General features: G+C 44.1%; 3 protein-coding genes across 6 annotated transcripts; 1 reads left to right on the forward strand and 2 right to left on the reverse strand.

The window, feature by feature from the left end:
• On the reverse strand, window positions 1–4367 carry LOC119366050 (receptor like protein kinase S.2-like). Its single transcript, XM_037631711.1, has 4 exons — window positions 4243–4367; window positions 2060–3550; window positions 840–1967; window positions 1–747 (listed from the first exon to the last, which is right to left on the reverse strand). Exons 2-4 carry the CDS (start codon window positions 3513–3515, stop codon window positions 185–187), a joined length of 3147 nt encoding a protein of 1048 aa, XP_037487608.1. The 5' UTR covers window positions 3516–3550; window positions 4243–4367; the 3' UTR covers window positions 1–184.
• Window positions 4368–5349: 982 nt separating this feature from the next.
• On the forward strand, window positions 5350–9169 carry LOC119366052. 4 transcript variants are annotated; one of them, XM_037631714.1, is made up of 4 exons: window positions 5350–5735; window positions 5865–5904; window positions 8510–8582; window positions 8689–9169. In XM_037631714.1, the coding sequence occupies exons 1-4, from the start codon at window positions 5418–5420 to the stop codon at window positions 8708–8710; spliced, it is 453 nt and encodes a 150-aa protein (XP_037487611.1). In that variant the 5' UTR covers window positions 5350–5417; the 3' UTR covers window positions 8711–9169. The 4 variants fall into 4 exon arrangements, 2 of the variants coding, with proteins under 2 accessions (XP_037487611.1, XP_037487610.1); XM_037631713.1 differs by having other exon boundaries at window positions 8510–8578; XR_005175901.1 differs by lacking the exon at window positions 5865–5904 and having other exon boundaries at window positions 8510–8578.
• Window positions 5923–8924, reverse strand: LOC119366051 (receptor-like cytoplasmic kinase 176). Its single transcript, XM_037631712.1, has 3 exons — window positions 8828–8924; window positions 6862–8305; window positions 5923–6766 (listed from the first exon to the last, which is right to left on the reverse strand). Exons 2-3 carry the CDS (start codon window positions 8243–8245, stop codon window positions 6168–6170), a joined length of 1983 nt encoding a protein of 660 aa, XP_037487609.1. The 5' UTR covers window positions 8246–8305; window positions 8828–8924; the 3' UTR covers window positions 5923–6167.
• Window positions 9170–11438: the final 2269 nt, after the last annotated feature.

The following is an 11438-nucleotide window of genomic DNA, read 5'->3' on the forward strand; positions in this document are numbered from 1 at the left end:
ACTTGCAGTGAAAAAGAGTCTTTTTAAGGATAGTAGTTCTCTGAGATAACTTTATCGTCAAAATTTATTTATCGTTCTCTGGGATAACCAGTTGAAAGGTGGTACTGAAAATATATGACATTTGAATGCAACTGTGACCCAGCAACTTTCACTCACTATGATGTGTGAGGTTCTTTGTCAGCAATTAGGACTGTCCGGTCTCCTCAATCCGCTGCACGACATCAGACATTGTAGGCCTCGAGTCAGCATCTTGACTGCAACACTTTAGCCCGAGCTGCATAAGTCGCACCATGCACTCCTCTTTCCCGTCCTTCTGCCCCCGTGCTAGGAGCTCCACGTCGAATACCTCTGCCCTCCACTCCTCAGGTGTAATGGAACACACCCACCGTGGCAAATCTACTCCCCCGTCATCCTGAAATCTCTTCTCCAGTGGAGACTTGCGGGTGAGAAGCTCCAGCAGTAGGATGCCGAAGCTGTACACGTCAGATTCCTGGGAGACCCACCTATTGCGGGTGACCTCAGGTGCACGGTAGCCGGGGGCATTGGAATACATGCCAAGTGTTATCAGGCCATGCTCCGACACACATGCGTCGTGGGTACCGGTGAGCAGGATGTTGGAAGACTTGATGTTGCCATGGCAGCTCGTTGGTCCAGCTAAGTGGATAGCCGCCACACCGCGCGCAGCAGCAAGTGAGATGGCTGACCGCTGCTCCCAGTCCAATGGAGCTGGGCCACAAAATCGGTCACCTAGATTCACATATCATGAATTAGTGATTCCTCAGAAACATTAGAAATTGTAAAGGCAAGCATATTATAGCATTGTACGCTATATACATTACCGTGGAGTGCTTTTGCTAGGCTACCCATGGGGATGATATTATATACGAGCAGCTTCTCATCCTTGCTGCAGTAATACCACAGCAGTGGTGCTACGTGTTTGTTCTGGATGGTGCCAAACAGCATGACAAGCCGCCCAAAGATCGCCTCCCCCAAGTCCACATCTTTCAACCTCTTGACCACCAGCTCATATCCACTATCAAGTGTTGCTCTGTATGTTGTCCCGACTGTACCCTTGCCCAGAACTTCAGTCGATGCCCCAATCAGGTCTTTCAGGTCGAACAATTGACCTGTCATTGCCGACCCAATGATAGAAGTTCCCACATTTTGTATACTTAAATGTGACAGCGCTTTGGCTGGAGCCACAATTCCTGTTTTTGGGGTACTGCCACTGCTTTCTTGTGAAGACATGCTTAAATGCGATAGCGCTTTGGCTGGAGCCACAATTCCCGTTTTTGGGGTACTGCCACTCCTTTCTTGTGATGGCGTCTTTTCAGCTGGAGCTACAATTCTCACGTTTTGGCTACTGCTACTGCTTTCCAGAGATGGTGCTTTGGCTGGAGCTAGTTTACTTTCTCTTCCGATCTCTTCGATCTGTTGCACAACTTTAGGCATTGTAGGCCGCGAGTTGGCATCTTGACTGCAACAGTTTATGGCCAGCTGCAGAAGTCGCACCATGCACTCCTCTTCCCCATCCTTCTGATCTCCCCCGATGAGCTCCACATCGAACACCTCCGCCATCCACTCCTCGCGTACAACGGAACACACCCACCGTGGCAAATCAACTCCCTCCTGATCCTTTCTGCTATTTGTTGGAGCCTTGCGGGTGAGAAGCTCCAGTAGTAGGATGCCGAAGCTGTACACGTCGGCTTTCTGAGAGACCCGCCTATTGTTGATGAGCTCAGGCGCGCGGTAGCCGGAGACACTAGAAGACATGCCAAGTGCTATGAGGCCATGCTCCGACACACATGCATCGTGGGTGCCGGTGAGCAGGATGTTGGAAGACTTGATGTTGCCATGACAGCTTGATGGTCCAGCTAAATGGATATACTCCACACCACGCGCAGCAGCAAGTGAGATGGCCGACCGCTGCTCCCAGTCCAGTGGAGCTGGGCTAGAACCTTGGTCACCTAGATTTACACATCATGAATTAGTGATGCATCAAACACTTTAGGAAGTTTAAAGGCAACCATTTGATAGCATTATACAGTATATAAATTACCATAGAGCACTTTTGCTAGGCTACCCATGAGGATGACATCATACACTACCATCTTCTCATCCTTGTTATAGTAATACCACCGCAGTGGCACAACGTGCTTGTTCTGGATGGCGCCAATCTGCGTGACGTGCTGCTCAAACTCCGCCTTCGGCAAGACCACATCCTTCAGCCTCTTGACCATCAGCTCATATCCACTATCAAGCGTCGCTTTGTATGTTGTTCCGACTGTACCCTTGCCCAGAACTTCAGCCGATGCCTGAAGCAGGTCCTCCAGCTCAAATGATTGGCCTGTCAGCGTCGAACTAACGATAAAAGTTCCAACATTTTGGCTACTGCTTTTCTGTAAAAGTGCCGCTGTGGGGTTAATATCATTGCTTTCTTGTGATGGTGTCATTTTCACTGGAGCCACAATTCTCATGTTCTGACTACGGCTACTGCTTTCGAGCGATGGTGTTTCAGCTGGATCTTGTTTATTTTTCCTTATCCAAGAAAATAGAGCTAGTCTCTCTTGTACCTGACGTGGAGCTTTTTTAAGTTTGCGAAGACGTTCTGCAACTTCTAACATCTCAGGGCGTTTGGTAAGTTCCATCTTCAAGCATTTACCTGCCAACTTAGCAATCTCTTCAATAGTCTTCATGTCGCTCGATGTCACAATTTCAGGATCAAACATCTCCCTCACCCTCCTAATCCCTTTTGAAAGAGATTGACTAAAACTTTCAACCAAGCCAATCTTCCCGTCCTCTGTTCTTGCTTTTTTTCTGGTTATCAGTTCCAGGAGCACAACTCCAAAACTATAAACATCACTCTTCGCTGTGAGGCGGCCACTCTGAGCAAACAGAGGGTCCATGTAGCCTATACTTCCTATCACATTTAGAGTATATAGAGTATTTTCAGTGTTGACTAGTCTAGATATTCCAAAGTCTGATATTTTTGCACTGAGTCCATCATCCAGAAGTATATTAGCAGGCTTGATATCACCATGAATGACCTGGGTATACATTTGTGAATGCATATAGCCCAATGCTTCGGCACATTCAATGGCAATTCTTAACCGTGTATCCAAAGCGATGGGAATATTATCATGGTGAAGTATGTTACTGAGATTTCCTTTAGGAATATACTCCGTGACCACCATTAGGGCATTTTCATCTACACAGTAGCCAACTAATCTGACTACATTCTTGTGATTGATTTCACGGTGGACGATCAACTCTTTGGCAAAATTTTCTTTTACATTGTAGATAAACTTTTTGACTGCAACCATACTTTTGTCCTCAAGGACTCCTTCATAAACTTCTCCAAAGCCACCTCTACCAAGCATAGTTTCGTAGTTGTTGGTAAATCTCCTTATCTCAGCTTCTGTAAAACATGTCACATTATGATTGCTACGTGCAACCCATTTAGATCTATGCTCTTCCTGGATAAGTTGGGTTACTATATTTCCTGGATGATCCATCTTTGGAAGTAGCAGGGAACTTACTCAATGTCGACCTAGAAAACCGTTTTGGTAGTGCTAAAAGTCAAATTTAATCCAACACGTAAATGAGGAAACAAATAAGCAAAGTACGTAAGAGTGCTTTCCTCGGATTAATCATCAATGAATTAGTAAGGTTTATTTTTTGAAGCGATAGTTAGTATGGATTTTTGTAAACGAGAATTAGTAGGGATTTCATATGTCCATTTGGACAACACATATAGATGCTGCTTGTACTCATTAGAGTTCGTTTAGAGACGACACATATAGATGCTCTTTGTACTCATTAGAGTTCGTTTAGAGACAACACATATAGATGCTGTTTGTACTCATTAGAGTTCGTTTAGAAACAAACCACACATCTCCTCTAGCTGCTGAATATAACCAATCTTTTTTTCTGCGAGTAAAATATAACCAGTCTAGATTGCTATTTTACTATTTTAGTTATTTACACAACACGGCAGAGAATCATTTGTGTTTGTTCATGGACCACATCGCTAGAGGAAGTAGAACCTAGGAGAGAGTGTAATTAATATTTATTGTTCAGTTCTGCCATGGATTTTGAATGACAACTTCATGGCAGGATCTGGGTTGTTTTACATGTTTGTTTCCTTGCAGGGCGAAACAAAGATGTGAAGAGATAGAAAATCTAAAGTGCTAACAATTGTGGTGAAGACATGGAGATGGCCATATGTTGAACTAAACATACCTCTTAAGATGGACGCGGTAATATGACACGATCAATGGAGCCTTCTTTTGTTGGTGGTCGCACAGATCGCCATGGAATGGATCTAGAAGAAAGAACAGATGGTGTGTACCCTTCTTTGATGAATTGCCATCATCGATGGTCAACTACCAGAACACGAAGGGGATGGCCTTATCCTGCTTAATGACAACTGCTACCAAATTAAATAAAGATGATCATGCCAAACAAGTTATGTAAGAGCATCGCAATCCAAAGATTGCACTAGAAAACAAAAATTCAATTTAGATACCACAATATGTGTGGACTTTGGACTTTGGACTTTGGGACAACTAGCACGGTGCCAAAAGTGGGGCCCGTTAGTTTTGACATTGTTGACACCGACGGAGTTACACTGCTGACCCTGCTTTTGGCTTGTCAACGGTATAGCCCACACTTAAGACGGGCTGATATTTTGCCTCAAGATCCAACTAGTATTGTTTTTCTCAAATCGCTTTGGTTGTCTTACTAGTCCGGAGTGCAGAAACCAGAGCACGAAGGGAATGCTCTGTGCGTGGCAAAACTGTTCATTCTCTGTTCTACAGTAGGAGTTTATGCTCGCTGACTCGCTGTAGATGCGTTGCTACCTGGTGGCTTACGGTGGTTTGCTGTTGGCCGGCGTGCGCGTTTGATGTCCTACCGAAATACTGTGTTTATCAGTTTCATGTTGAATGAAATTGGGGGCCTGGAGCTTTTCTAATCGACTTTTTTTCATCATTTATGTTTGTTCATGGACTAGGACTACATCGCTAGAGGAAGTACAGTACAACTTAGGAGAGAGTATAATTAATATTTTAATATGAACCGTCATTTTCTACTATGGATTTTGCATAAGAGCTTCATGATACGTGCTCGGTAATTCTACATAGTTTCTTCTTTACAAGGGAAAATGAACAATGTTTTTTAGGGGAAAATGAGACAATGTTTTGAACTCCTTTATTAATGACATGAGCTTTATTTCCCTTTTTTTTAAGAATCATCTCGCTGGATGAGCTAGGCAGTACTCATTATTGTAATAAGTTGGCAAAAGCCCACTCATGACTAAGCCCAGACATTCCAGCCCATTGCCCACGTCTGCCTCTCTCCTCGTCCACTCGTCCTGTCTCTTGCCAGATACTGCTCGAGCTCGCCGCCGCCGCCGAATGGCTGAATCCCATCCCCTAATTCCTTCGGAGCTCCGACTGCTCCCGGCTCCACTCTGGAGCTGCCGCGCCCACCTTGCCAGCAAGCTCCCCCACCTCCAGCGACTAGCGCCGATGTGGCATCTCCCTGACTCCCTCCCCGCACTCCCTGCACCTTCTGCTCCAGCGCGGCATCGCCTGGCAAGCTCTTCCACGCCGGCGTCGGTGGAGCTGATACACGAGGCACGGAAGCGGAGGCGAGAGGACTGGGAGAGAGTGCGTGGACTTCGTTCGGAGAGGTGGTCGCTTGCGCTGCTCCTGCTCGACAGCTCGAGCAAGGTACCGAACATTTTAATTCTTGGCTTGACGTGCTCTGTTCATCTGTAATCTGTATAATTGATGCTTATTTCTGTTGAATGAAACAAATCGATGCGTATTTCTGTTGTAATGGTCGAATTGAACATGAAGAGGAACGGGACAGTCCCTTCTCCTGAAACATATTACATGAGTAAGTCTAAAGCAAACATGATTGCATCTTCTTTATTAGTGTTTCTTCCCTGGCGATAACTTAGGGGGGAAAATCGTATATCTAAACATTGCAGCTTAGACTTGCAGAGTTTATATTCCAATAACATGTAGGGCGGGTGATCCGTTACAAACTTGCAATGAAAACATTATTTTTCAAGATAGCAGTTCTCGGCCAGAACCAGCTGAAAGGGGGTCCCGAAAATATATGACATTTGAATGCAACTGTGACCAAGCAACTTTCACTCACTGTGATGTGCAAGTTTCTTGGTCAGGAGTCAGGACTTCGTGGATTGCCTCAATCGTCTGCACAACATCAGACATCGTAGGCCTCGAGTCAGCATAGTGACTACAACAGTTTATGGCGAGCTGCAGAAGTTGCACCATGCTCTCCTCTTCCCCGGCCTTCTGCTCCCGTCCTAGGGGCTGGAGCTCCACGTCAAAGACCTCCATCGTCCACTCCTTGCGTACAACAGACCATGCCCATTGTGCCAAATCTAATCCCTCCTCATTTTGTGTGCTCTTTGCTGGATCCTTGCGAGTGAGAAGCTCCAGCAGTAGGATGCCAAAGCTGTACACGTCGGCTTTCTGGGAGACTGACCTATTGCCGGAGATCTCAGGCACGCTGTAGCTGGAGGCATTGGAATACACGCCAAGTGGCATCAGGCCGTGCTCCGACACACATGCATTGTGGGTGCCGGTGAGCAGGATATTGGAAGACTTGATGTTGCCATGGCAGCTCGATGGTCCAGCTAAGTGGATAGCCGCCACACCACGTGCAGCAGCGAGTGAGATGGCCAACCGCTGCTCCCAGTCTAGCGGAGTCGTGCCGGGGATTCGATAACCTAGTAGGTTCACACATCATGAGTTAGTGATGCATCAAACACTTTGGAAATTGTAAAGGCAAACATACGATAGCATTGTAAAGTATATACATTACCATGGAGTACTTTTGCTAGGCTACCCATGGGGATCATATCATACACTAGCACCTTCTCATCCGTGTTGTAGTAATACCGCTGCAGTGGCACAATGTGCTTGTTCCGGATGGCACGAATCATCCTCATATGCTGCTCAAAGTACACCTTCGGCAAGTCCACATCCCTCAGCCTCTTGAATACCATCTCATAACCACCATCAAGCGTCGTTTTGTATGTTGTCCCAACTGTACCCTCGCCCAGAACTTCAGCCGGTCGTCGAAGCAGATCATCCAGCTCGAACGATTGGCCTCTCGGTGTTTTTTTTTTTGCTGGGTGGCCTCTTGGTGTCAACCTATCAGTATAAGTTCCCACGTTTCGGGTACTGCTGCTGCTTTCAATTGGTGGTGTTTCGGCTGGCGCTAATTTATTTCTCTTTCCCCAAGAAAACAGAGCAAGTCTTCCTTGTACCTGATGAGGAGCTTTTCTAAGTTTGTGAAGACGCTCTGCAACTTCTAACATCTCAGGACGTTTGTCAAGCTCCATCGTCAAGCATTTACCTGCCAACTTAGCAATCCCTTCAATAGTCTTCATATCACTTGATGTTGTGATTTCAGGATCAAACATCTCCCTCGCCCTCCTAACCCCTTTTGAAAGAGACTGAAGAAAACTTTCAACCAAGCCAATCTCTCCACCCTCTGTTTTTGCTTCCTTTCTAGTGATCAGTTCCAGGAGTACAATTCCAAAACTATAAACATCACTCTTTGCTGTGAGGCGACCATTCTGAGCAAACAGAGAGTCCATGTAGCCGATACTTCCTATAGTATTTAGAGTATAGAGAGTATTTTCGGTGTTGACTAGTCTTGATATTCCAAAGTCTGATATTTTTGCTCTGAGTCCATCATCCAGAAGTATATTCGCAGGCTTGATATCACCGTGAATGACCTGAGTATACATTTGTGAATGCATATAGGCCAATGCTTCTGCACATTCAATGGCAATTCTTAGCCGTGTATCCAAAGTGATGGGAATGCTATCCTTGTGAAGGATGGTACTTAGATCTCCTTTGGAAATATACTCCGTGACCACCATAAAGGCATTTTCATCTACACAGTAGCCGACTAATCTGACTACATTCTTGTGATTGATCTCACGGTGGACGGTCAACTCTTTGGCAAAATTTTCTTTTGCATTGTAGATAAACTTCTTGACTGCAACCATACTTTTGTCCTCAAGGACTCGTTTATAAACTTCTCCAAAGCCACCTCTACCAAGTATAGTTTTATAGTTGTTGGTAAATCTTCTGATCTCATCTTCTGTAAAACATTTCACATTGTGATTGCTATGTGCAATCCATTTCGATCTATGCTCTTCCGGGATGAGTTGTGTTACTATATTTTCTGCCATCTTTCAAAGTAGCAGGTAACTTGTTCAATGTTGGAAGACAGTTTGACCTAGAAAACACTTCTGCCAGTGTCCATCAAATTTAACCCATCATATAAATGTGGAAACAAATAAATAAAGTACGTAAGAGTTCTTAATTTCATTGGATTAATCATCAATTAATTAGTAGGGATTTCAGATGCCCATTGGGCAACATATATGGATGTTGTTTATAGAGGCCCTAGCTGCTGAAGATGACCAATCTAGATATCTATTTTACTGTTTCAGATGTTTGCACAACACTGCAGAGAATCATTTGTGTTTGTTCATGGACTGCATCGCTAGAGGAAGTACAACGTAGGTGTGCAAAACTGAATTAATATTTATTGTTCAGTTTTGCTGTGAATTTTCAATAACAGCTTCGTATCTGGGTAATTCACTAACTCTACATAATTGCTTCCTTGCAGAGAAAATGAGACAATTTTTTGAATTGAACATGAAGAAAAAGGTTGGGATCGACTAAACAAAGTGAAGAGTTTAAATCCAAATTGATAATATCTCAGGAAAAAAACAAGACAGAGATGGGTATGGTAGAACCAAACATACCACTTTAGAGTTGACGCCGTAACATGACACAATCAGCTGAGCCTTCTTTTGTTAGTGGTCGCACAGATCGCCATGGGATGGAACTACAAGAAAGAACAGATCGCCATCGTTGATGGTCAACTTTTCGGAACATGAATGAGGTAGCCCTGTCCGTGGTAGTTGGGGTTACTTAACAACTGCTACCGAATTAAATAAAGATGATCATGCCGAACGTTGTACTGTACTTATTATGTAAGAGCGTCCTGATCCGATGATTGCAAATGTACAAAAACATCAAATTAGATACTACCAACATGCGCTATGTCTCTATCTCCTCGTGTGAAATATAAGACCTGGTCTATCTCCTCGTGTGAAATATAAGACCTGTTCGTCTGTAGGGGCAGGGTTTTCCCTAATGTTTTTCTTTTTCACTCGTGATCCCTATGAACACGCACACGCACACCCTATCTCTATGAGCACTTTCGAAAGACTGAGCCGGTATATCATCTTGAAATTTACGAAGTCACCGTAAACAAGGCAAAAGACTTGCCAATTTCATTGATTAAGAAGATGGTTGGTTTAGATATAAGATGTGAGGCAGCAAAAAGGAATAGGTTAGCTCTCGAGACATAACAATACTAAGCTGCTAGGCTCCCGCCAAAGTTCAAAGATGGGCCTCCACTTTGATTTTTGCGATAACAATGGGGGTCGGGCACGGGGACATTTTGGAAAATTCCTATGTTGCGCTCCTTTCTAAATTTCTCATGAGACAAGTATCATCAAGGAGGTGATAGCCTTCCTGCGGTCACCTCCACCATTAACTGCCCTAATCCACCAATCTCTAACTGAGTCTTCATGACGCCAAATCATTAGCGAGGAGTCAAGGATGCCAAGCCAAGTGCAAATTTTGGTCCAAATCCGAGCAGGGAACCTACATTGGAATAGGAGGTGAGCAGCAGATCTTGTAATTGCTTGCAGAGACAGCACAAATTGCAGTTTAGCCAACCTTGGCGCAATAAACGATCTGCTGACCAAACACGATTTTGAAAGATCAAAGTGTGACTTGTAACTGAACATGTACAATGTACTTACTATATAAACAAACCAATATAATGAGTATGATCACGGCAAATAACGTCTTCTGACTTGGTTCTCCGTTGAGGGTCACATCTGATTTGCTTCATCGACCGGCTCCATCGAGAAACTCTACCTATGCATCTTTCGGTCCGACGGTGTTGCCATGCTTGTCGGCCAATGGGGCTACTCCAGCGGTTCCGCCTCACGACAGGTAGTGCTGACATTGTTCGTCTCCGCCTTTCCTTGATGTCACTATCATGGAAGCGCTTGCTGCCTGGTGGTGTTTTTTTCTGTCTTCACCGTCGTTTAGTCACGGACGGATGGACATGACGATGGAGGTGTTTAAACACCCATCAAAAGTCAATGCGCAGTGCTATTTCTTTTTCCTTTTTTTTCGGAAAACCTACTAAGTTTTATTCATCAAGTGGAATAGATATAGGTATTACATTGGATCATGTGGATGACCCGTCCAAAGATGGTGTCCCTGGTTCAAATAAAGCGCATGCTTAGCTAGGTTACGAGACTCATAGTTCGAGCTCCTGGACTCGTAAGTAAAAATACTCCCTCCGGTCCTTTTTACTCTACACATAAGATTTGTCTGAAGTCAAACTTCGCAACGTTTAACCAACTTTACAGAAAAAAAATAAGAACATTCGCAATACGAAATCAATATCATTAGGTACATGAAATTTTAATTTTCATATTATATAACTTTAATGGTGTAGATGTTGATATATTTTTCATATAAATATGGTTAAATTTTAAAAGTTTGCAGACAATTCTTATATATATGTGAAGTAAAAAGGATCGGATGGAGTACAAGAAGTAAAGATGTTTCTCCAAGAGCTAATCCTTTTTATCACACTAACATAGTCTCCTCCCGATGCTTCTCTTGTGTGTTTCACCACCGTCTGGACGCAATAGCGACGTTTTGAAGCCCCAAGTCCTCGGCTAAAGACAATGCCTAGCGACACGCAATCGCCTCAAACTTGGCAGATCCACCATACCTTTGATGACAAAAACAGAAGATCCCAGGTAGAAACTTGGTCTCTACACACTACTGTTGTGTCTACTCCATGAGATATTGTTGCATCAACATTGACCTTGGCATGCCCCGCTGGTGGCTGAATCCATCTCTTTATCCGCGATGTTTAGCCTACCGATCTCATTTGGTTTCCACTCGCTGAATGAACGTAACCAAGTTCGGATATAAAGTGAGTAATGAACATATGTGTTGACAGTTGGCTTTGGTAATCCCTTCATGTATCAGTTTCCGTCTTGCGGAGTGTCATTTCTACAACTTGATCACTGGGGATTCCAATGCGACACTCTCTACATCGAATCGGCGCAGTTTCGCACAGAGTGCCCCCAACTGGGCCGCCCCATCTATCGAGCATGCCTATTGTTGTGAGATGGTACCGTAGTAATCCGATCCCATAGATATTTATGCTTCCATTCCATTTTATTGAAAAAACACGAGATCCATGTTACAAGAAGGGAATAATTTTTTAGGACATTTTTTATTTTTGGATTTTTTAAACTTTTTTTCAAAATC

The sequence above is a fragment of the Triticum dicoccoides genome, chromosome 2B, assembly GCF_002162155.2.
Source record: "Triticum dicoccoides isolate Atlit2015 ecotype Zavitan chromosome 2B, WEW_v2.0, whole genome shotgun sequence".
NCBI lineage: Eukaryota > Viridiplantae > Streptophyta > Magnoliopsida > Poales > Poaceae > Triticum > Triticum dicoccoides.